Here is a 27,293-nt window from a genome sequence, read left to right on the forward strand (position 1 = left end):
TGTGACCTTCCTGTGTGGAATCCCGGGAATACAGAGGACGGGGACATCTCTCTGGTGGGTTCCCATGACTGGATCCATCTACCTGATGATGGTGAGGGATGGTGTGACCTTCCTGTGTGGAATCCCGGGAATACAGAGGACGGGGACATCTCTCTGGTGGGTTCCCATGACTGGATCCATCTGTAGGAAACACACACACTGACTGAATCCATTGTTTCTATGTGTTTATCAGATGATGGGGGATCTAGGTGGATCCTCCGTACTGCTCTCTCCTTTACAATAAAGTCTCCTCTTACCCGGTGATGTGAGGGGCGGCTGATTGTCCATCATGACGTCCTTGTAGAGATCCTTGTGTCCTTCTAAATACTCCCACTCCTCCATGGAGAAATAGACAGTGACACCCTGACACCTTATAGGAACCTGACACACACAATGATACAGTCACCATCCAGACACATCCCTTGTCTGTTACTGGAGAATGTCCCAGAATTCCCGGCACCGCTCACCTCTCCTGTCAGCAGCTCCATCATCTTCTTGGTGACTTCTAGAATCTTCTGCATGTTGTGTCTCTCAGGTTTTAGGGAGTCACATGGAGGCACTGTGATGGTCATATGATCACCTGACTTCAGAAGAGGAAATCTCTGTATTGAGGAACCAATAGGAACATCATGTTAGAAACCCAGAATCCTCCTCACCTCTCCGGTCAGGTCTGTGTTTTATTAATAGAGATAAGAGTGATCTCATGTGATCTCCCAGAATCCTCCTCACCTCTCCGGTCAGGTCTGTGTTTTATTAATAGAGATAAGAGTGATGTCATGTGACCTCCCAGAATCCTCCTCACCTCTCCGGTCAGGTCTGTGTTTTATTAATAGAGATAAGAGTGATCTCATGTGATCTCCCAGAATCCTCCTCACCTCTCCGGTCAGGTCTGTGTTTTATTAATAGAGATAAGAGTGATGTCATGTGACCTCCCAGAATCCTCCTCACCTCTCCGGTCAGGTCTGTGTTTTATTAATAGAGATAAGAGTGATCTCATGTGATCTCCCAGAATCCTCCTCACCTCTCCGGTCAGGTCTGTGTTTTATTAATAGAGATAAGAGTGATGTCATGTGACCTCCCAGAATCCTCCTCACCTCTCCGGTCAGGTCTGTGTTTTATTAATAGAGATAAGAGTGATGTCATGTGACCTCCCAGAATCCTCCTCACCTCTCCGGTCAGGTCTGTTTTATTAATAGAGATAAGAGTGATGTCATGTGACCTCCCAGAATCCTCCTCACCTCTCCGGTCAGGTCTGTGTTTTATTAATAGAGATAAGAGTGATGTCATGTGACCTCCCAGAATCCTCCTCACCTCTCCGGTCAGCAGGTAGATGATCTCCAGGGTGAGGTTTAGTATCTTCTCAGTCATGTGACTCCAGTCCTCCTCCATCCTCATTGGTGCCATCATGTGATCTATACAGGTCTCCTTGGAGATGGATAACTTTGGGAAATGAAAGTAAGAATGATTTGGATGGTATTGGTCACACAATAATAGGATGTGGATGTGAGGGGGGAATAGGAGGGTTACTGGACATGTAAGAACTACTGCCCCCATGGGAACACATTTACTTTAGACTGTTTAGTGTTTGCCACATTTTCAAGGTAGCCAAATATTAAAAAAAAAAAAACTTTTCTCTGTTGGTTTTATTTTGTTTCTGAACTGCTTTTGATGAGTTTTAAATCTACAGACAAGGAATGATAAATACGATCCTTCTTTTGACTTGTTTGCTCGGAGGCAGTGCTGTGATGTCAGTGTAGGATCATCATGATGTCCAGGAAGGGGAACTTGCTGACCTTTTGTCAGAGTTCCCGGCTAATCAGGATAATTGGCAGAACTCCGGATGCAAGGCTCCAATCTCTGGCAGCCTGCTGACAGGAGTGATGTCACTGTCACTCTCTGCAGTAAGAGAAGGGATTGGATTGGATAGCAGGAGGATGGTGCTGGTAGAGAGTTGTGGGGGAGGAGTCTGTTCTATTTGGCAGGTGAAGCTCTCCCACCGCTGCACAGATTCCTCAGCTATATAGAGCCCAAAATAAATTCTGTAATTGTAAAATATAGGGTTAATCTGGGTTCCCACATTCCCATCTGCTGGAGATAAAAGACGTCAGTGACTATGGAGGAAGAGGATGGACGTGACTATGGAGGAAGAGGACGGACATGACTACGGAGGAAGAGGACGGACGTGACTATGGAGGAAGAGGATGGACATGATGGGGGTTACTGGGTGTAAATAGGAAAAACATCTTATTACCTCCTCTGCTGCCACTTCCACCAACGTCTCCTCTCTACTTCCTCCCACCTCACCTCTCACCCGGAACTTCCTGTCTGTACCTGACATCACTTCCTGTCTGTACCTGACATCACTTCCTGTCTTCCATAGAGACTTCCTGTCTGGGTAGAAATGAGATCACCAATTCGTGGAGCTCAGAGGAACTGCAGCCCCGAGAACCACCTGGTAGTGTGACCCCGGCCTTGTGCTGTGTGTGTATACTCACTGGCCACTTTATTGGGTCCACCTTGCTAGTACCGGATTTTAATTTTAGTGTTACTAAACCCAGGAGCTGGCATTCACTATATCCAATCTCCCCGAACCAGCATTCACTATATCCGGTCTCCCTGGACCCCGCATTCACTATATCCGCTCTCACCGGACCCCGCATTCACTATATCCGCTCTCACCGGACCCTGCATTCACTATATCTGCTCTCACCGGACCCTGCATTCACTATATCCAATCTCCCCGAACCAGCATTCACTATATCCGCTCTCCCCGGACCCCGCATTCACTTTATCCGGTCTCCACGGACCCCGCATTCACTATATCTGCTCTCCCCGGACCCCGCATTCACTATATCCAATCTCCCCGAACCAGCATTCACTATATCCGCTCTCCCTGGACCCTGCATTCACTATATCCCGTCTCCCCGAACCCTGCATTCACTATATCTGGTCTCCCCGGACCCCGCATTCCCTATATCTGCTCTCCCCGGACCCCGCATTCACTATATCCAATCTCCCCGGACCCCGCATTCACTATATCCGCTCTCCCCGGACCCCGCATTCACTATATCCGCTCTCCCCGGACCCCGCATTCACTATATCCGCTCTCCCCGGACCCCGCATTCACTATATCCAATCTCCCGAACCAGAATTCACTATATCTGGTCTCCACGGACCCTGCATTCACTATATCCGCTCTCCCCGGACCCCGCATTCACTATATCTGGTCTCCGTGGACCCCACATTCACTATATCCGCTCTCCCCGGACCCCGCATTCACTATATCTGGTCTCCCTGGACCCTGCATTCTCTATATCAAGTCTCTACGGATCCTGCATTCAGTATAGCCGCTCTCCCCAGACCTCGCATTCACTATATCCGCTCTCCCCGGACCCCGCATTCACTATATCCGCTCTCACCGGACCCCGCATTCACTTTATCCACTCTCCCTGGACCTCGCATACACTATATCCGCTCTCCCCGGACCCCGCATTCACTATATGCGGTCTCCCCGGACCTCACATTCACTATATCTGCTCTCCCCAGACCCCGCATTCACTATAGCCGCTCTCCCTGGACCTTGCATTCACTATATTGGCTCTCCCCGGACCTCACATTCACTATATCTGCTCTCCCCAGACCCCGCATTCACTATAGCCGCTCTCCCCGGACCCCGCATTCACTATATCTGCTCTCCCTGGACCCCGCTTTCACTATATCCGCTTTTTCCGGACCCCGCATTCACTATATCCACTTTCCCTGGACCCCACATTCACTATATCTGGTCTCCCTGGACCCCGCATTCACTATATCCGCCCTCCCCAGACCCTGCATTCACTATATCTGGTCTCCCTGGACCCCGTATTCACTACAGTATATCTGCTCTCCCCGGACCCTGCATTCACTATATCCGCTCTCCCCAGCCCCGCATTTGCTATATCCGCTCTCCCCTGACCCCGCATTCACTATATCTGGTCTCCCCGGACCCACTAGTCACTATATCTGGTCTCCCTGGACCCCGCATTTACTATATCCGCTTTCCACAGACCCCGCATTCACTATATCTGGTCTCCCCGGACCCTGCATTCACTATATCCACTCTCCACAGACCCCGCATTCACTATATCCGCTCTCCCCGGACCCCGCATTCACTATATCCGCTCTCCCCGGACCCCGCATTCACTATATCCGCTCTCCCCGGACCCCGCATTCACTATATCCGCTCTCCCCGGACCCCGCATTCACTATATCCGGTCTCCCCGGACCCCGCATTCACTATATCCTCTCTCCCCGGACCCCGCATTCACTATATCCGCTCTCCACAGACCCCGCATTCACTATATCCAGTGTCCACAGACCCCGCTTTCATTATATCTGGTCTCCCTGGACCCCGCAATTCACTGTATCTGGTCTCCTCAGACACCTCATTCACTTATCTGGTCTTCCCTAAACTATCTGTGATGGCTGTAACCTGCTGCCTGTCATCTCCTGTGAAGCCTGACACTTGCACTGGACATTGACAAGGCAGTGAAGGATTTCAGCCCCTTCCTTCTCCTCTCAGACTGTAGTAGAGAGAGAGCCAATCAGAAGGGCCATTAAAGGAGCCAATGACAGGGACTTTCTCATGCAGGAGGTGCAGCTGCAAAGCATTGTGGAATATGCAGTCTTGAACAAAAATGGTCTGAACTACTGAGACCAGCATACCTGGTGAGAGCAGAGTGAAGGACTCCAACTTGTTTTTCCTGAGGGGAGGCAGTCTGCATGTGGCAGAGGACAGTCTGGATCTGGCAAAGAAGTGCTTAGGGTCAGTTCACAGCATGTTTAGTTATCTGCATCAGTCAGGGAACATCCAACCTGAGAGAAGTGGCCTACAGTACAGTGCCTACACTGACAGGGTGAAGGGCTCATCGTGAGGTGACCACAGGAGCCGGTCATTTCCAGGACCATGGTTTGGGCCTTCACAATCACAGGATCTGGTGAGAGGGATTTTGCCCCCTGGCAGATGACAGGAACACGGCACACAGAGACATGACACTTCTCCCATACTCACCAGGCACTGGGTTGTGTAGATGGCTCTGCTATACAGACACAGTGTTTGCTTTGCTATACAAATCCTGCCACGGGATTACAATGATACTTTACCATAGGAGTGTAAGTGCACCAATGAAAGTGTCTCGCTGAAGATCCCAACATTCATCCTGTTACCAAGAGACTGAAGTTACTGGTGCCATACGGGCACGCGCATGCGTATTCAGGCCTCTATATTGCATGGTGTGGGAGGGAATAGCTCTACCTTGGAAAGTAGCTATGAAGCATCAGTTGGGCGCAGTGTTTGCCTATTGGGCTTGTGGTGTCGGGGGTTAGAAGGGAGAAGTCTGACACCACAGAGAGTCATCCTTCTGCTCTCCTCCTGCTTGGACATCATAGAGCCGAATTTATGTAGAGGAGTTAAATCCACTTTGAAGTCGCCATTTAAGCGTTTCCTCTGCTCTTGGGGTTATTCACGGTTGGAATCCCCTGAAAGCAGCCTGAGTGTAAAAGTGAGTTATATTGCTTTCATTCACAGGATTTGTTGTTCTCTTGACTTACCGAACGTATACCTGTTGTTCATGTTTATTACTTCCCATAGAGGTCTTACAGTAAAGCTGATCTCTGTGTTTTATTATAAAGTGTGTGCTTTTCATTGGTCCTTGCACTTCTCTATTGTCAGGGGTGTCAGTTGGGGCTGAGACAGTTCTTAGGGTTGAGAGGCAGAGTGGCGGAGTGAACAAAATTAAGCAGCCCCTGTGGGGTATCGCTACACACAATATCCGCTCTCCCCAGACCCCGTATTCACTATATCTGCTCTCCCCAGACCCCGCATTCACTATATCCGGTCTGCCCTGACCCCGCATTCACTATATCCGCTCTCCCCAGACCCCGTATTCACTATATCCGCTCTCCCCAGACCCCGCATTCACTATATCCGGTCTGCCCTGACCCCGCATTCACTATATCCGCTCTCCCCAGACCCCGTATTCACTATATCCGCTCTCCCCAGACCCCGCATTCACTATATCCAGTCTGCCCTGACCCCGAATTCACTATATCCGCTCTCCCCAGACCCCGTATTCACTATATCCGCTCTCCCCAGACCCCGCATTCACTATATCCGCTCTCCCCGGACCCCGCATTCACTATATCCGCTCTCCCCAGACCCCGCATTCACTATATCCGGTCTGCCCTGACCCCGCATTCACTATATCCGGTCTGCCCTGACCCCGCATTCACTATATCCGGTCTGCCCTGACCCCGCATTCACTATATCCGCTCTCCCCAGACCCCGTATTCACTATATCCGCTCTCCCCAGACCCCGTATTCACTATATCCCCTCTCCCCAGACCCCGCATTCACTATATCCGGTCTGCCCTGACCCCGCATTCATTATATCCGCTCTCCCCAGACCCCGCATTCACTATATCCGCTCTCCCCAGACCCCGCATTCACTATATCCGCTCTCCCCAGACCCCGCATTCACTATATCCGCTCTCCCCAGACCCCGTATTCACTATATCCGCTCTCCCCAGACCCCGCATTCACTATACCTGCTCTCCCCGGACCCCGCACTATATCAGGTCTGCCCTAACCCCTCTAGAGGCTGGCAAGAGGGGGCATGTTTGCGCACAACACCATGGAGCCACCAGCCCAGTCAGCGTGCACCCCCATGACAGTAAGGGCAGAAGCCCACAAATAAAATAGGCCACAAATTCCAGGCCTAAAGTTGCAGGCAGCTTGACCACGTGGTGCTGACGCCCATACCAACAGACTCTGGATTAGGGGGTTATGGAACAACCCCCCACCCACAGCAAAAGTGACCCCCAGGAGATAAAAAATGGTAAGCCAGCATCGACGTCCCCCAAGCGACCAGTCCAGACACTCACCCAGGGAGGGAACCCACAGGCAGTGGGATCATCAGGCCACCGGGGGTCCTCCTCTGGTTGGGATATGCAGAAGTGCTGTGGCTCCAGAATAAGGACTCCTCCTTGTAGCACCCAACACTCTGGGGGAGGGTAGGTTACAGAAGCCCAACCCTATATGCCATGGGGCGCAAGGACCTTGACAGACTGGGTGAGACCAGGGGGCCGCTTGCTAGGAACAGAGGCAGGACTACCTGATGCATGGAACTGCTGAGAGGATGGGTAGGTTACATAAGTCCAGTAATTTGGGGGAGGAACCCACCACCCCAGAGTGTACCCACGCCCCAACCGCATCCAGGAATGGAGAGGAGGGGGCAACTACTTACCAATCCAACCAAAGCATGCGGCTAAGGCTCCCATGACAGATCCTGCTCTCCACCGAAGTGGGACGGCCGGGGTAAACCTGTGACAGACTATAGGCACCCGGTCATATGTGTCCCCACGCTATGTTTAACTCACTGGCCGCCCCCATCCATGGGGCATTGTCGTGGCCGATCAAGTGCAGAGCTGGCCATCTGCATCCGCACGCTGGTCAGACTGGGGTGACCACTGGATCTATATTGACTGTTGATAAATCTCCACAGGACACATATAACATTCTCCCAGAACGAGAGAACTGCCTTGCGCCCATCATTACAATATATGGCGGGCGGGAGGCAGTTGATAATTTCCCCATGGGCCCGAACCAATATTGCATCATTTATTACAGGAACTTAAATAGCACCGTCAATTTACGCAGCACTTTACATATATATTGTACATTCCCATCAGTCCCTAACCCTCAAGGGGTGTACAATCTAAGGTCCCTAACTCACATTCATACATACACATACTAGGGACAATTTAGACAGGAGCCAAATAACCTATCAGCATGTCTTTGTAGTGTGACATCATCCGAACGAAACGAATGCACTCATTAACTTCGTTATAACTTTTTTCGGATTCACTGACATGCATTACTGTGTCCACTCGGAGATTCGTGTTGAAAGTGGAGTTGATGTAACATTCTTTTGTTTCCGCTGTGTGACGAGACACCTAGATAACAGATGTGAAGCCTCACTTCAGCGTGGGCTATTGGTAATACGTAGTAAGAGACAAAAGGACATTTCGCAGGATTGTGACACAGAATAAGAAAACTGCTGCAAATGTGACTACAGAGCTCAATCCCAGTCTTCACAGGACTGAGATTGAGCCCTGCAGTCACTTTTGCAGCAGTTGTTTCCTTATTCAGTCACAGTCCTGCGCAAACAACTGCTGCAAATGTGACTACAGAGCTCAATCTGCCTTCACAGGACTGAGACTGAGCCCTGCAGTCACTTTTGCAGTAGTTTCCTTATTGCAGGTCACAATCCTGCGCAAACAACTGCTGCAAAAGTGACTACAGAGCTCAATCTCAGTCTTCACTAGACTGAGTTTGAGCTCTGCAGTCGCTTTTGCAGCAGTTTCCTTATTCTGGGTCACAATCCTGCGCAAACTGCTGCTGCAAATGTGACTACAGAGCTCAATCTGCCTTCACAGGACTGAGACTGAGCCCTGCAGTCACTTTTGCAGTAGTTTCCTTATTGCAGGTCACAATCCTGCGCAAACAACTGCTGCAAAAGTGACTACAGAGCTCAATCTCAGTCTTCACTAGACTGAGTTTGAGCTCTGCAGTCGCTTTTGCAGCAGTTGTTTCATTATTCTGGGTCACAATCCTGCGCAAACTGCTGCTGCCAATGTGACTACAGAGCTCAAGCTGTCTTCACAGGACTGAGACTGAGCTCTGCAGTCACTTTTGCAGTAGTTTCCTTATTCCAGGTCACAATCCTGCGCAAACAACTGCTGCAAAAGTGACTACAGAGCTCAATCTGTCTTCACAGGACTGAGATTGAGCTCTGCAGTCACTTTGCAGCAGTTGTTTCCTTATTCAGTCACAATTCTGAGAAAACTGCTGCAAGTGTGACTACAAAGCTCAATCTCAGTCTTCACAGGACTGAGATTGAGCCCTGCAGTCACTTTGCAGCAGTTGTTTCCTTATCCCGGGTCACAATCCTGCGCAAACAACTGCTGCAAAAGTGACTACAGAGCTCAATCTCAGTCTTCACAGGACTGAGATTGAGCCCTGCAGTCACTTTTGCAGCAGTTGTTTCCCTATTCCGAGTCACGATTCTGTGCAATGTTTCTTTTGGTCAGTTGACCATGTCAACTGTGCTTAGACTTACCAGACAATTTTCCCGGAAACTGTATATGCAGTCATAACCTTTAAAACTGAACCTCACGACACGGCAAAAAAAATTGGCAACTCCAGTCAAAGAGGCACCAACTAAGCAGCACCAACAATTTGCCCTCTTTGAAGCTCAGTACGTTCTGACACAACGCCGTATTACCAGCAGAGCATGCAATGAATGACAAAAGTTGGGCTTTCCACCTATTAGCTAGTTGTCTCATCACACAGCAGAAGCAAAAGAATGTTACATGACTTCTACTTTCACCGCAAAACATGTCATCACTTTCACACCTGCAAATCACATCGTTTTCTTTGCCTCAGCCCCGTATATCATGTACTGCTGATCACCACACCGTCTGAGATCAGAAGCAGGGATGGCCAGAATTGCGTGGCTACATTTAGGAGACTGAGACCACATCATGTAAGATTTACTGTGAAGCCCAAATCCATCCAAGCACCAGGAAACACAGCAAATGTGAAGATACAAGTAAACCATAGCCATATAATTAAAATGTTTAAGTAGCAACTTAAGTAGCAGGAAGTCTAACTAACTATATACAAAAATAAAATATTGAATGGATAAAAAAAGGGCAATACCGGAGATGCAAGGGGAACCCGGACTAGGATCAGGAACAAGAGCAGATATAAGGCAGCAAGGTGCAGGGCACAAGGTGCAAGGCAAGATCAAGTTCAGGATAAATGCCAAGCATTGTCTGGCTAACAAAGCAAAACGCTGAAGCCATGTGTAACCTTACGGGAGGGACTAAATACCCTCCCAGCAGCAAGCATCAGGTGGGAGATTCTTACATTAGGATTTAGAGAGCTGCTTTCTCTGATCAGACAGAACCCGTTGTTACCTGGAGCAGGTATGGCACATCTCTGTCTTTCTCCCTGCTAGTGTTCCAGGATGGACCCGCTTATCTACATCTCATTTCAATCTGAAGTCCGATGAATCTCTTTACCTTCTTCCTCCAGCCTCAAGACAGACAGTGAGTGCAGCTAATTTTCAAACAGTGTGTTCAATAGCTCCTGAATATACCCCTGTAGTTGGATCAGCCATATTGTTTCCTGTGCAGCCTCCATAAAGTCTTCCAACTCTTACTTTACTGTAATGGCCACTTACCTGCCCTGATTGCATCCACCCCAGACAGAGCCACCAGATGTTACAGGATTGTCAGTGGTCTGAAGGCAAGGTGCAACAAGAAGAAACTACTAAGCAACTTATTCACTCCCTGGTTATCTCTCGCCTTGACTATTGTAACTCCCATCTGTCCTTTCAGCCCCAAATCCAATCACTGTCCAAATCATGTAGACTTCACCTCCAAGATACGACCGTTCCTAACCTCGGAAACCACTAAGCAACTTATTCCCTCCCTGGTTATCTCTTACCTTGACTATTGTAACTTCCTCCTCATTGGCCGACCTCATCGCAGGCTATCCCCTCTTCAGTCTATCATGAATGCTGCTGCCAGAGTCATCCACCTTACTAACCGTTCTGTATCTGCCAATCCCTTCACTGGCCTCCATTCAGTGTCCTCTGTCGCAAATGCGCGCATCAGAGATGGACGCGGTTCAACCATTTTGGCTTCAACCTCCATCTTGGCGAAGAGATTAACCGTCCTGAAATATCTTTTTCCTTCATCTTCCCCCTTCCTCTCTGTTCAGCCACAGTGACACCTGGTTGTGGGTCACTGGCAGGCTAGAGCAGCAAGGAGCCCAGAGCTACAAAGCCCCCCTCAGGAGAGCTGGAGTCCCACTGTCCTGAGAACCTGTGTAATTTCACGCTTCGTAAAAAGATAACTCCCCGGAGTTCAAGGCATTCCCAAGAAGCCAATGTCAAGGTCCTACCTTTTCCCAGAGGTTATGTTACTCCATGTGCTGGCATCCATCTTGGATTTCTGCTGAGCATGATGGAAATCTTTTATGCCTTCAGGTCTCTGAGGTCCATCCCCCAGAGGGGTGTGGCTGAGTACATATAAGCCTGGGATCTGCACATGCTCTTTGCACTTGTGTCTTTGTCTTGCTACAACTCTGTGTATACGCTCGTGACTCTTCAGGTATTCTGACTCGGCTTGTGACTAGACCATTCTCTGTGTTTCCCTTTGATCTGACCTTCCATTGCTGAACCCGGCCCGTGACCTGTGATTCTCTGTCTACTGTTCTGTACTGTTTTGTCCCGTTGTTGTTGACCCGGCTTGTCTGACTACGCTATTGTCATTCTCACCAGCTACACGCCATTGGCGGCGGCCATTACCGCAGCCGGGGTGTCTCGGGGGCCGCGACCTGGTTCCTGGCTGCGTCAAGTCCATCCCCACCATCAGGGGCCCTGGTGAAGGGCAGCCTGGGACTTAGACTCCGCGCCCTGAGGGACTTCGGTCTGTTGGTGGTGGTTGTCGTCAGCCAGTGCATTACCCTGCCACTAGGCCTACCTGTCCGTTCCACAGCCCTGCTCTGACAGCCAACACCAGATAACATTTTTTAAAAGATCAATTTTTCCCCTATGTTTCATATGTTGGAATATGAGAGACTTACATTAAAACCAGACATCCCGTCAGATTGGCTAGGAGCAGGCGAACAGTTTGATGGGTCATTCGAATTATCTCGGACCATCAGGGGAGCCGGAACATAGAACTCACGAACCGTGCCACATATAATTTCATAATTCATATCTAAATAATCCTCAGGATTATCTGCATAATAAAATACCCACGGGTGGACTGTAGCTTGTGCAGCTGGAACGTTATGGAACAGAATATGAATTATGAAAGATGTTGGCCCCAGTTTAGGGTCCCACCTGATGACCCCTCCCTGCACAAGGGATAGGTTTGTTACTTCAGAACCACCCCCTGCTGGTAAACTTTAAAACCAGCTGTCAGGCCTAAGAGGAGGGAATTGAAGGCATCTCCCATTTTTCCATCGTAACAGTGGGAGATCAAAGCACCATTCTGCTCTAAAAAACGTGGATCTGCTTACATCAAAGGCTTACTGGCAAGTAACTTAACCCTTTAACTTCTCTCTGTTATCTCTTTGCTGTGCTATGCTGTTTCCTGTATATGTATATATCTTAGTTACATCTTCTCTGTAAATACTTTTATTGCACCTGTTTGACCCTTTTAGTAATAAATTTCTCTTTCTGAAAGAGTTGAACTGTTTCTATAGCTCTTTATTGCAATTTATGAATCCCTGCCTTTAAAGAGACGCTACTGTTTGTTTTAACCCTCTGTATAACAGGCCTGTATTATGACCAGGTTATGCAGTCGATTATTTCAACCATTAAAGTGTTATTGCTGATATTGCCGAGTTTCCTCTTTCTCTGAACCAAAAGGAGATGGTGGCAGTGTGAAGGCGTTAATTGCGTAATTAACTTGACCCAGTAACAATCGCTCAGGCTGACGGCACACCAATCTGTTGTCCATTAGCTGGAAAATCGTTGTGCAGGGTGCAGCTGGGTGTGGCATTGATACGCACATCACATCGCAGTTTTAGATCGGCCAGTCCTTCGCTCACGAGTTTGGTGAGAAGGTCTGGGGTCTGATGCCGCGATCATGACATCCTCCACCCCTCTCTGCCAATCCCTCCACTGGCCTCCATTCAGTGTTCTCCACCCCTCTCTGCCAATCCCTCCACTCAGTGTCCCCCACCCCTCTCTGCCAATCCCTCCACTGGCCTCCATTCAGTGTCCTCCACCCCTCTCTGCCAATCCCTCCACTGGCCTCCATTCAGTGTTCTCCACCCCTCTCTGCCAATCCCTCCACTGGCCTCCACCCCTCTCTGCCAATCCCTCCATTAGCCTCCACTCAGTGCCCTCCACCCCTCTGCCAATCCGTCCACTGCCTTCTTATTGCCCAACGAATAAAATTCAAAACATTAACAATAACATATAAAGCCATTTATAACTCCGCCCCAAATTACATCACCAGTCATGTCTCCAAATATCACCCAAACCATCCTCTTCGCTCCTCCCACGACCTCCTGCTCTCTGGTGACCTTTTCTTCTCCTTCCATGCTCATCTCCAGGACTTCTCCAGAGCATCCCCCATCCTCTGGAACTCTCTACCCCAATCTATCCGTCTATCATGAATGCTGCTGCCAGACTCATCCCCCTTACCAACCGTTCCATTTCTGCCACCCCTCTCTGCCAATCCCTCCACTGGCCTCCATTCAGTGTCCTCCTTCCCTCTTTGCCAATCCCTCCACTGGCCTCCATTCAGTGTCCTCCACCCCTCTCTGCCAATCCCTCCACTCAGTGTCCTCCTCCCCTCTCTGTTAATCCCTCCACTGGCTTACCATTGCCCAACGAATAAAATTCAAAACATTAAATAAAAATATAAAGCCATTTATAACTCTGCCCCAAATTACATCAACGATCTTGTCTCCAAATATCACCCAAACCATCCTCTCCGCTCCTCCCATGACCTCCTGCTCTCCTCCTCCCATGTTAGTCTTCAGGACTTCTCCAGAGCCTCTCCCATCCTTTGGAACTCTCTACCCAATCTATCCAACTATGCCCACTTTTAGGCAATCTCTGAAAACCTCTCTTCAGGGAAGCCTATCCTGCCCTCAGCTAATACTGGAATCTTCTACTCCTCCTACCAGTCCATCCCCCTCAGTTATTACCTTTTGTACCACCAGCCCCTCCCCCTTAGATTGTAAGCTCCAAGGATCAGGGCCCTCCTAACCCTCGTGTATTGAACTGTATTGTCTCCCATTATATTGTAAAGCGCTGAGCAAACTGTTGGCGCTATGTATAATATTAATAGAATACAGAACTGATTGCATTCTGATTTCCAAGTGAGCCTGATGGCATCACTCTGCTGTGGTTATATGCTAAACAATAGAGCGCCCCCTAGCTGCAAGCTAGTAAAAACATGGCTGAGAGACCTGTGACCTATGCTCCCACATCTCCCTTGTATACTGTTGGTTTGATTGTTTTTCAATGTCTATTGTACTCATGGGTCCATGACTATGAACTCTTCAGTTATTTGTATGAAACCACACCTAATTAGGAAAACAAAGGGATCTATTTATTTAAAAATTTGATTGATGAATGTGACAAGATCTTGCCCAGCCATGCTAAATTCTGTCTAGTTCATTAAATAGAATGATTTCCAACAGTCTTCATAGTAGCCATAATGTGGTATTTTTCCTGAGATACCTCAATCAAGAAAAATAATAGGATGACACATTATAGCCACTAGATGGAGCTAATGAGCATAAGAAATCACTGTATAAAAAATACCAAGTCCAGAATTTGTCACAGCTGGGGAAGGCTTGTCACATTCGTCCAACAAATTTTTAATAAACAGACATGGTTCCGACAAATCTCCCACCACAAAATTGTGAAATCTCCCACCACAAAATGTACTCAGCCAATGAAAGGTGATGACTCCATTTTTATTCTTCTCCTGCCATCAATGGCCAACCCGGTCCCACACTTCATCCATGTCTTTGGTGACCTCTGATCTCCTTATGAACGGTTTCTTCCATGATGAAGATCAGCCATGGAGTATATCTGAGGTGTATATCAGGGTGTGCTTCTTCCCCACATGAGAGCTGGGATGTCCAGCAACATTCATCTAGAAGACATTTCCTGCACTCAAGGCACTAATACACCTCCAGGGTTATGTGGGACCCCTGATGTACAGGAAGACAGGATTTCAGTGAGGAATATTTCACTCACTCAGGACAGTAATGTGGCTTCTCCCTTGTGTGTAATCTCTGATGTTTGCAAAGATGGGACTTCTGTGAAAAACATTTCCCGCACTCAGGACAGGAATACGGCTTCTCCCCCGTGTGACACCTCTGATGTCTGTAAAGATTAGCCTTGCGCTCAAAACATTTCCCACACTCAGGACAGGGATATAATTTTTCCACTGTGTGCAATCTCTGATGTGTGTAAAAAGCGGACTTCTGTGAAAAACATTTCCCGCACTCAGAACAGGAATACAGCTTCTCCCCCATGTGCAATCTCTGATGTTTGCGAAGAGAGGACTTCACTGAAAAACATTTCCCGCACTCAGGACAGGAATACGGCTTCTCGCCTGTGTGCAATCTCTGATGTGTGTAAAGAGAGGCCTTCACTGAAAAACATTTCCCGCACTCAGAACAGGAATATGGCTTCTCGCCTGTGTGTGATCTCTGATGAATAGAAAGATTGGACTTATCTAAAAAGGATTTCCCACACTCAGAACAGGAAAGTGGCTTCTGCCCTGTGTGCAGTCTCTGATGTCTGTAAAGATGGGACTTCCATGAAAAACATTTCCCGCACTCAGAACAGGAATATTGCTTCTCCCCTGTGTGAGATCTCTGATGTCTGTAAAGATGGGACTTCCCTGAAAAACATTTCCCGCACTCAGGACAAGAATATGGCTTCTCACCTGTGTGAGACCTCTGATGTGAGATAAGAGCTGATTTTTGCACAAAACATTTCTCACACTCAGAACAGGAAAACGGCTTCTCTCCTGTGTGAGATCTCTGGTGTAGGGAAAGTTTGGATTTTTGTGCAAAGCATTTCCCACAGTCAGAACAGGAATACGGTTTTTCCCCTGTGTGCAATCTCTGATGTGTGTAAAGGTTGCATTTCTTTGAAAAACATTTCCCGCACTCAGGACAGGAAAACGTTTTCTCCCCTTTGTGAGATCTCTGATGCTTGTAAAAATTGGATGTCTTAGAAAAACTTTTCCCACACTCTGTGCAGAAATGCGGCTTCTCAGTGTGAGATTTTATGTGCATATTAAGATTGGATTTAAAATGGAAACCCTTCCCGCACTCAGTACAGGAAAACTTCTTCTCTGTAGGAAGGACGGCTGCTTCCTGCACAGTCTTAGGTTCCTCAATATAAAAGAAATACCACTGTCCATCTACACTGGGTGGTGCCGGATGGACATTGGAGGGAGCCGGGTTTTCTCCTGGACTATACTGTGTGATGTCCTCATCTTCTACTTTCCAGTCTGGAGACAAAGTGAGACAATCCTCGGAGGTTTTCCTCATCTCCCGGCCATGGACTAAAATACAAAGACAAAGAGGATTACTAGACAGGAGCTGATTGGTTCCCCCAAACCAGGACTCCACCCACATCAGGCAGCTTGGTCTCTGATGAGCTTACAATTCCACCCTCAAGGGAACTAGGAAATGGCTCCTCTGATCTCCTACCAGGTCATTTCTTTATTCATGGACCTTAGTCAGAGAGTGAGGAAACAACCAGAACTGTCTTTTATAGGAGGGACAGTGATGAGGGGATTATAGGACGAGGGTCCCACCCCCTCTATCACTCATCGCCATCTTCCCAACACAAGAAGTACTGCACTTCCTTATTTAGTCCATGATTTAGTCATGAAGAACAGCGGGGCTGAGCCCCACCAGAGGTCAGAGAGTGAGGATGGGGGGAGAACAACCAAGATGAAGACTGGACTGATCCTAAAGACCACCATCATTGGGGTATTGACTCCTCCCTCATTATCACTTTCTGTTTAAGGGTCCAAAGTTGGAGGATGTTATCACATTATTATCACCATGTAAAAGTCTGTGCTCCAATCACATCATCCGATATCAAATGTCCAGCTGGTAGGAAATGGGTGTAACAAAAGAGAATACATATTATGTGTATATATAGCAGTGGGGGAGGGGGGAGAGCAGAAGTCAGGACTATGGAATGTGCAACATATTATTGTATAGGGTACAATAGTTAGGACTACATACTATCAAAATTATGTAATGTACAACAGAGTATATAGTGCAGGGGTCAGGAGTATGTAATGTACAACAGAGTATATAGTGCAGGGGTCAGGAGTATGTAATGCAGCATATATAAAGTATATAGTGCAGAGGTCAGGAGTATGTAATGTACAACATACAGTATATAGTGCAGGGGTCAGGAGTATGTAATGTACAACATAGAGTATATAGTGCAGGGGTCAGGAGTATGTAATGTACAACATGGAGTATATAGTGCAGGGGTCAGGAGTATGTAATGTACAACATGGAGTATACAGTGCAGGGGTCAGGAGTATGTAATGTACAGCATAGAGTATATAGTGCAGGGGTCAGGCGTATGTAATGTACAACAGAGTATATAGTGCAGGGGTCAGGAGTATGTAATGTACAACAGAGTATATAGTGCAGGGGTCAGGAGTATGTAATGTACAACATACAGTATATAGTGCAGGGGTCAGGAGTATGTAATGTACAGCATAGAGTATATAGTGCAGGGGTCAGGCGTATGTAATGTACAACAGAGTATATAGTGCAGGGGTCAGGAGTATGTAATGTACAACAGAGTACATAATGCAGGGGTCAGGAGTATAGGAGTATGTAATGTACAATATAAATTACACATTGTAAGGGTCGGGACTCATAATATTGGTATTCAGTAATCAGCGAAATCTTAAATGTTTACTGTAGACAAGTTGCAGAGATCCCACACCGCTGCCTCCCATCTCCTGAGACTGCACTCAGTGACTTGGGTCTGAGACTATACAGACATATCCCTCCACCCGGCACAGCCAGCACACAACAGAGCATAGAATTTGCTAGATCCAGCCATGGAGCAGAAGACCCAAGACACATGCACCAGGTGCCTAAGTCAAGCAACAGCTACAGTATTATGAAAATCAACATTTTGTTAGGAACTGAACCCCAGAATCTACATTAACCCAGTCTAGATACCGAGAACTAACAGAGAGAGAACAAAGATTATCAGAAAGAAAACTTAGATTTATGGGTAACTTGTTTTCTAGTAGTCTTTCAGGACAGTACATTTGAGAACGCAGCTACTCCCTTCTCTAGCTGGAAACACACACCCACATAGACTTCAAAATGGAGGCCTCTCCCCATAGTCCTCAATTGTCAAAGAGTACCTCCAGCCCATCTGAAAAAAACATAAGCTCAATAGCATAAACAATATCAGGGCAGGGAATTATTGCTGCCCTGAAAGACTACTAGAAAACAAATTTCTGGTAAGTCTATCTTGGATTTTCTCAAAACGTCGTTCAGGACAGCACATGAGAGGATAAACAAGAACTTACCCCATTAGGACGGGGCCACAGCTTGTAAGACCTTCCTACCGAAGGCCTGCTCTCCCGCTGACAACAAAATCCAGCCTATAATGACGTATGAAGGTGGACATGTTTGACCACGTCGCTGCCTTACAAATTTGTTCTGGGGTGGCACCGGCCTTTGCTGCCCATGTGGCTGTTAAATCTCTTGTGGAATGAGCATAAATGCCTAGCAGTGGAACGAGATCAGAAAGTTCATAGGCTGATTGGATTGCCATTGTCAGCCATCTGGCAAAGGATGCTGTAGAGGATTTTTGCCCTTTTTTTTCCCCCGCAAACAAAATGGAAAAAAAGATTCATAACTCCGGAAATCCTTAGTTACTTTTAAATAATGTAAAACGATTCTTTTCACGTCTAACAAATGAAAATTTCCTTCCTTAGGACAAAAGGTTGGCAAAAGAATGTCTTGAGAATGGTGATAAACGGACGCTTCCTCCTTTGGGAGGAAGGCTGGATCGGTTTTCATTACAATCCTACCTGGATAGATCATTAGAAACGTCTCTGACTGATAAAGCCTGAAGATCACTAATTCTACATGTGGAGGTGACCACAATAATGGAACTGTCTTCAGCAAGATATACTTCAAGGTTGCCGAATCCAAAGGCTCAGAGGGAGATTTGGTTAGAGCTTTCAGGACTAGTGAAAGATCCCAATTAGGGAAAGCTTTTGGTTAAACCGATCTGGATCGAGACAAAGCCTTGAACAATCTGATAACTAGGGGACCCAAGGAGATCAAGACCCCCAAAGCTGCCACCTGGACTTTTAACGTGCCTGTCACATACCTGATAGGAAACTGAAATGAAGAGGTCGGCCTCACTTGTGTCACTAGCCCTGACCCCACTGGAAGTGGAAAAGAGGGTGTCTAGGGACCAGGGGGACAAGAGCACCAGTAGATGTTGTTTGCAGCTCTTGCAGTTGGTGGCCTTGGAAGACTGACGAACCTCTGATTCAGGCACAGTAGTAATATGCAGAGCTGGTATGGTAGATCGCCAGGTGTGCACCAGAGCAAGGCAGGAAAAGGAGGTGAGAGACAGGAGCAGTGTCATGAGAATAGCCAGGGTCATCAACAGGCGGACAGCGAGGTACAGAATCAGAAGCAAACCAAAGTCAGGAGCAGAGCCAAAGTCAGGAACCAGTATCAAGCAGGGGAGTAATCAGAGTCAGGTCAGGAACAAGCCGGGTCAGCAACAAGGGATTCACACAGGAAACGAGCAGGAAACGGGGAACAGCTGAAGATCAGTCAGCACAGGCAAAAGCACCCTTTAAATAGTCCATCTGGCGCCAATCTTCGCCATGCGTGTGCACGATCGCACGTTTCCGTGCGCATGTGCACAACCGATCACTCTTCTCTGGACAATCGTCTCACCGGGAATCCCTTACAGTGCCGATTGGCAACTTCTTGTCAGCTCCTTGTTGAAGAAACTCCAGGACTGAGGTGAGATCTTCCAAGGACCTTGTGTTGGTTAGGTACAAAGAATTATATATCTTCCAGACTTTTCCGTAAATAGCTCTCGTGACCCCCTTACGACTTGCGAGAAGAGTGTCTACTAAGCGTTTTGAGAAGCCTTTCTTTTCTAGCAGTCGCCTTTGAGAAATCACGCTGTGAAGCATAGATTTTCCATTTCAAATAACAGAGAGGACCCTGTAGTAGCAGGTCCTTCATGATTGGAAGCGTCTGATATGGTCTGATTGATAACCGCAGGAGAGTTGCCAACCACAACCTTTTCAGCCAGAAGGGAGCCACAAAAATGACCTGAACTCTGTTTGCAGCTTCTTCAGAGCCTGAGGAATTAGTGGGGAAAAGCATAGCACAGCTGGAAGCTCCACCTTTGAGCGAGCGCATTGATCCCTACTGCTCCATCTTCCTTGTTCAGGGAAAAGAACTGACTGGTTTTGGTATTCTGATGATTCGAAAACAGATCTATTTGCGGCTAACCCCATTCCTGAACTAAGCTGAACTTCGTTGTTTAGGCACCACTCTCTCCCTCCTTCAGCTGGTATCTGCTCAGGAAGTCAGCTACCAGGTTCAGCGAGCCTTTGAGATGGACTGCTGACAGTAATGGCAAACCGACTTCTGCCAAAGTCACAATTTCTTCCACTAGACTTTGAAGACTCCTGCTTCTTGTGCCTCCTTGCTTGTTTACATAGGGTACCGCTGTGGTGTTGTCCATGCAGACCTGCTCGTGTCGACCCTGGAGCTCCTGGGAGAAAACCCATGAGAGCCAAAGCAATCACCTTTAATTCCCTCCAATTTGAGGAGTTTGACCTCTGCCACCTCGGCCACTGCCCCGTGCAAGCTGACCTCCCAGGTGTGCCCCCAGCCCCAGGAGCTGGCATCCATGGTGAGGATCCTTTCCACCGGAAAGGACCAGGCTAGACCTTCTGCCTCCTCCACCACCAGAGGGATCTCTTCACTCTGCAGGTGACCCTCACCTTCTTGTCCAGCGAGGCCAAGTCCCAATTCAAAACTCTCAAGATGAATAGTTGAAGGGACCTAAAGTGTAGGTCTTGCCCACTGGACAGCCAGGATGGAGGCTGTCAACAGACCCAGAGCTGATATCAGAAACCTGATTGACACCTGGTGGTTGCCTTGAACAGTCAAAGCCACCTGTATTTTCTGCATCTTCTCTTTTGGCAAAAAAACTTTCTGTTCTGCTGAACAGATGCAGAACCTCAGTAACAAAACCTTCTTGGACGAGGTCAGATTGGATTTCTGTACGTTGATGATTCAGCCCAGACTTTCCAGGTGACTGAAGGTCCTTCCTCATCTGCTCCTCTGAGCTTGCCAGATCTTCTAGGTATGGAATTACCATCACACCTCCGAGCCTCAAGGGAGCTAATGCTTCCGCCATCACCTTGGTTAAGATGCGGGGAGAGGACAGCCCGAAAGGCAGTGCCCTGAATTGCAGGTGCTGAACCTCATGTCCTAAACTCAAAGCTTGCCTCAAAAATCTTTGGGAACGCTGTCTAATTTGGATGTGTAAATAGGTGTCGCTTAGATCGATTGATGCCATGAAGAAATCTGGAAAAAGATTTCTGTTCCAAAAGATCGAATCCATTCAGAACCGCTTGAATTGCACTGCTTTGTTCAAAGCTTTCAAGTTGAGGATCAACCAAAATTTTCTTGACAGTTTTCCCACAAAAATTATATGTGAATAAAACCCCATCTGTTCTTCCCCTGATGGAACCGGAACCACCACTTTCTGTAATATCAGATCCTGAACCAGGTTCTTCATAGCAAGAGCTTTTACTGGATTCTTTGCAATATCCGTAACAAAATACCTTCTCGGGGGGACCTCTGCAAACTTATCTTGTAACCCCGACTGACCAGATTTCAGATATACAGGCTGGACTTTATCTTCTCCCATTGTGGAACGAAAGCCTGTAGTCTTCCTCCCACTGGGGGAGCAGCGGGCCACTGGGATTTTTTGGTCTGTGCGGGAGTATGAACAAGGACCCTTTTTCTCTTCATATCTGCAATGACCAGACTTTTTTCTTCCCTTGCGGTTTGTTCTTCACAGGGAAAGACTTTTACCTGTCCACTGTGTGATTCAAAATTGACTCTAAAATCTGGCCCAAAGAGGAGATCTCCTGAAAGAGGAATTCCACACAGCCTAACTTTTGATATAGCATCCCCCTGCTATGTTTTTAACCATAAGGCCCTTCTTGCTGAATTAGACAAGGCAGATGAGCGAGTTATCATGCGTATAGATTCCATGGACTCATCCGCTATATAGCCTACAGCTCTTGAGATTGTAGGGAAGGAATCTAAGATCTCCGCCTTTGGGGTTCCCAAAGCTGGTTCAGCCAATGCTCCAGATTTCTTGCTACGCATGTGACTGCCATAGCTGGCCTAATTATCCATTGTGGAATGCCGTGCTCTCTTCAACAGCAAATCCATTCTTCTATCCATAGCCTCTTTTAGGCTCAACAGATCTTCAAAGGCTAAGTCTGTGCTTTTTGTATTTCAATGGTCTTTATTAACTTTTGTAAACAATTTAACAAGAAGGATTAGAGCAAAAGACACGCCTACGTGGGGGCTATCAATGGTACATAAAAAAATAAAGAAATCAGTATTGTAACTCCAACAATGCAAGAGGCGAGCCAAAGTAGGGGCAACATAAAATACAGAAACAGTGATATAACACTGACAAAAATTTCCAGCCAAAGGCAAATATCTATCGCTTCACGTAATCAAACAAAAGAGAAAATGAAAAGAAGAGTAAAGAAAGAAGAAGAAAACAAGACCAGAAGCAGGGATCCAGAAACGCATTTACCATACAGCATCATAAACCTAGACTAGCTGGGGGGAGCGTGGGAAAAACATATGTCAACCACGGCTCCCATATTTTCAAAAATGTTCGTTGGGAGTCATTACGAATACTCGACATCTGTTCATTGAGCATCAGAGTGGTCTCGCACCCCCTGAAGAGGGACAGATGGGCTCTTCCATGCCTGAGCAATTGTTCTAGTGGCCGAAAAAAACAAAGAAGCCAACTTCTGCTGATGGGCTAACAGGCCTGGAATGGGACAATGAAGCAAAGCATACCGAGCCTCTCAGTGTATGGAGAGATGGAACAAGGTGTAAAGAAGGCCAAAGACACGAGACCAAAAACAAAGCAGTCTTGGACATGACCACCATATATGCAACACATCTGCACGATGGCCACAACCCTGTAAGCAGCGATCACTATAGGCAGGGTTTACCTGGGCTATACGAGCCGGGATCCAATACCAACGCAACACTTTGCATGCCGCCTCCCACGTGGCTGTATTAAATGAACATTTAGCTACAAACGACCAGGCCTTATTCCAATCCTCCAGATCCACGACCGTCCCCAAGTCACGCTCCCACTGGACAATATATGATAAAGAATTACGCATTGGGCGCCTATTCAAGGATGCATAGAGTAGGGAAACAAGACCCGGGGTGCCCGGAAGCTGTTGGAAAAGCTTTTCAAAGGCTGATTTCTGATATGGAAAGGCGGAAGTGCAACCAGTGAGGTCAACCAGTGCAGCAACTGAAGGTAACTGAGAAATTCTGACTTGGTCCCTGTGGACCAGACTCCACAAATATTTATTGATACAAAGACTGAGAATTTTGCCCAGTATCTTCAGATCCTCATTAAGAAGAGAAATGGGCCAAAAGGCTTGCGGTTCCTGGATGTCTTATTGAGATATGAGCTCTAAGCATGTCCAGAGAAGGCAAAAAACCTGACTGCAATTCATTAAAATTACCAGCCAAAAAGCGCACCAGCAGGGTTGCAAATTTCTTGTAATAGAGACCTGAAAAGCCGTCAGGACCCGGGGCCGTGGTGGACCATAAAGATTTGATAGCTTGAAGCACTTCTGATACAGTTACACCTGCATTAAGAGCCACCGCGCCACTGCAGACAAAAAAGAACGCTTCCACCTGAGCCACTGGAAAGGAATCCACTTTGGCGTATAAGAGTGAAAGGAGGTCCACGAAACGTGAGACAACCTGCTGGGGATTGGAGGTGTAGCCTCCCACACCAAGCTGCAACTGGGACGATTTATGGAGTTTCCCCATGGAACTGAGTTTCCTAGCCAGCATCGGACTCGGTTTCTTAGCACAGGTATACAATTTATGTTTGGTCCAACGCAGGGCCCGTTCAGCCTCTGAAGAAGCAAGTAAGTCCAATTCTGCTGCCAGTGTGTCAAACGTTCATTTATGGGTCGCAGACGGGTGCGACTTCCAACGAGCATCCACAGAGGCTAGCAGAGAGTGAAGATCCAAAAGGCGATGCTCCCACGCCACAGCTACCTGTATAATGTGACCCTGCACCGTAGCTTTATGTGCCTCCAACAGGGATACTGCCGAAAAAACATATCCTGAGTTTTCTGTAAAATACATTCATATGGAAGATTCAATTTGATGGCAAGTAGCCTGTGTGGTCAATAAGGACTCGTTAATGCGCCACTGAAAAGGGTGCCGTGTCAACCACGAAAGTGTAAGAAGTAGATCCAGGGGATCATGGTCTGACCAGGGCGAGGAAGGGACAGCTAGCACATATCTTGAGCAGAATCTAAGGTAACATTCAAGTCCCCCAAAAGAAGAAGGCCCTTGGAGTGACAAGAAATGATGGTACAGAGATGTAAGAAGAACTGTGAAACCAAAGTGACCTCCTGATCCCAGACAGTGCCCTGCAGGAGCAAGTACCTGCCCGTGGGGTCCGCTACATTCCGAGCACAGGTAAAAGGGAGATTGCGTTTGAAGGCTATCAGAACACCCCCTCATTTCTCAGGGGCCGAGGCCATGTAGTAAGTGGGATAATGAGGTGATAGATACCGTGGAGTGGAGGACTGGGAAAACCTTTTTCTTGCAAGCATATCACGTCAATTTGTTGCGATTTGAGGTGATGAAAAACTTTAGACCACTTCTGAGGCAAATTAAAGCCTGGGATATTTTGTGAATGTACTTTCAAAGGGGGCAAAGCCATCGTGAGATCGGCGTAATCCGCTCAGCAGAAAAGGCATAGGTCGGCCAACAATTTCCACGGCGTCCTGAAACCCTGTAGAAACCAAGAACAGAAAAGCCAAAAAAAACGAGAAGACAGGAAAAAAAAAAAAAAAAAGAGAAAGGAAACAGTATGTATAATGGCATAGCCATATCACACCTATGGTGAAATACATCCTACACTCAAAGGAATACATATAAAACATAGGCCCCCAGGGGGCAAGGAGATAACAAACATAAAATAACAAGGCACCCACATCAGTAAATATATGAGTCCCCAGGAAATGGGTCCTACCGATGGAGACCCCTCCCGGAAGCCCAGCCAAGCTAGGGGCCCAGCCCCCTCCAGGGAGATGACTACAGGCCGCTACAGAACCCAACACCACAGCCCAGACGGTCTCCCACCCCAGCGCCCAAGCACGGCCATCACCTAACACCAAACAAGGGCCCACTCGAGCTAACCGCCCCCCTTAGAGTCCGAAGGAATCATCGGACCGTTCCGCCAACATGAACCCAGCCACTTGCCAAGACCCTTGGCATTTGGCAGTGGCAAAAAGTCACAGACTGCAAGTCCAAGCGGGACCCCCTACTCACAGACCGAACCCCAAGGGGGCCAGCCGGGCAGGGCCCAATCACATAACATCATCAGTATTGGGAAGGCCAAACTCACGGTTCCGTCAAAAGGATGCAGCGATGAAGCACAACGAAGGAAGTCCCGGATACAACTTCATCCCGGTGAAGAATGGGTTGGACTCAATCGTAGAGGGGTCCAAGGAAGGGTCCTCTTTCGGTTGGATGCCTGCTCCCAGATGAGACGGCCCCGCTTGAGATCCAGATGAGTGCTTCGGAGTCTGTGCAGTGCCTCCTGGTGGGACAAAATTTCTCACAGGCTCTGCTCATGGCATTCAATGACCGTGGCCGCAGCATCCATTTTATCCTCGAGAACGCTCGTCCGGTTGACCAGCTCCCTGATTTCTCGTGAGAGGCGTTTCGCCAGTTTGGAAGTAGCAGTCTGCAGCATCAACTTGAAGCGATCCAGGAGCTCCACATCTTGCAGGGTCGTTGTAGGGGATTGTAGGGGTGTTCCTGGATCAGTGCTCATCTCATCCGCAGGATCCAGTGTACCCGTGGGTGGCGTCGGGCCTGAAATCGAGGCAGGAGATCCATTTGCGGCCGCAAATTCCGGAGCATCCTGTCGAGCATTGGAGACGCGGGTGGTCCCGGTTTTCTTCCCCATCGGAGCGGCTGGGGAGGAAGCAATCCGGGGAGGGTCAGTGGGTAACTGGATGACTCCCCCCTGACAGCCATCAAAGTGGCCAATGTGCTAGGTGGGCAAGGAGCGTGCCTACAGAGTGGCCATCATGGGTGCTGCTCACGAGTGCCCCAAGTCTGTGCTTTTTGAGACATGGAAAAATGCGGCGTCTACCTTAGGCACTTCGTACCATACTGACGAGGAGTCTTCTTTAAACAATCATTTTCAGTGTCTGATGAGGAATTTGTGGTGCTGAAACTTTATCCCGAGCTACACTCGGGAATACCGCCAGGGGGGTTAAGTAGATATTCCACATCCTCCAGCGACAGCTTATATTTAGATCCTAGGAATCCTCCGCCTCTTCCCCATCATCCTCTGAATCTCCCTCTGACCGTGGAGGAAAGACAGCCACCTGTGCAGAAGGTATCCCTGACCCTGCTTCCAGGGAAGCGGATGATAGTGGTGTGGAGGTAGGCTCAGAGGCACTCTGGGATTAAGACTCCAACATATTTCTGAAGGACTGCAAGGCTGCACTCCGCTCAGCCTTCATGGAAGCCAGAAAATCACTGGAAGTTGACGCCGTCTCCTCACTCACTAAAGCAGAAAGGCACTCCTTGCATAAAGGACTGTCCCAAGCATCTGACAATCTACACTTCATGAAGGACAACTGCTCTTGCAAAAGGCCTTTTCACTGCTCTTAGTCTAAGACAAAGCACAAGGAACACAGCTACTTGACTGACCTTAAACGCACACAAATGCACCCAGTGCAGCCAGAGCCCAAACCTCCACACCACCAGTGCACTGATCCCACACACCAAGGATCCAGAGCATAAGACAGACCCTCAACCTCCGGGGAAAAAGACACCACAGTGCCCTGCAAAGAAAAGCAGCAGTTTTGCCCAAAGGAAGGGCATACCTGGGCTTTGTCGGTGCGTCCGCCCGTTCCTGGAACTGCAGTCGCTCCTGACTCCTCCATAGCAGAGCTTGCAGCAGTGCACGTGCCTGTGAATCTTTGTCCCAACATCCTGGAAAGCCAAGGTGCTGGCCTGGGACCAGAAATAGGCACTGGCTGGGTCCTGTCCCCTCCCCCTGTGACCGGAACTGATTCCGCACGCCGAACTGGAAGCTCTGCTCCTGCCCAGAAGTGGTTTCACGGACATGCCCAGGCACTGCTGGACACCAAAAACATGACCACCACCATTGCCCACACAGTGATACCAGGAATACAGGCTACCAGGCGGTACTGGCTCTACCTGAGCATTGAAGGAGCCTGGAACAGGCACCCCCACCTGGGACTCTGCCTGGGGG

At 48.1% G+C, this 27,293-nt stretch overlaps 1 protein-coding gene across 1 annotated transcript in view; it reads right to left on the reverse strand.

Annotated features, from left to right (window-relative positions):
- The window catches only part of LOC149429919 (uncharacterized), a 95,873-nt gene that overhangs the window by 13,653 nt on the left and 54,927 nt on the right, over positions 1-27,293 (reverse strand). The window contains 1 exon segment of the mRNA XM_089666365.1: positions 14,882-16,206. Coding sequence (XP_089522491.1) covers positions 14,882-16,206 — 1,325 coding nt within the window.

Source organism: Staurois parvus, unplaced genomic scaffold (assembly GCF_062004578.1).
Source record: "Staurois parvus isolate SC_StPar_1 unplaced genomic scaffold, SC_StPar_1.0 ptg002686l, whole genome shotgun sequence".
NCBI classification, from domain to species: domain Eukaryota; kingdom Metazoa; phylum Chordata; class Amphibia; order Anura; family Ranidae; genus Staurois; species Staurois parvus.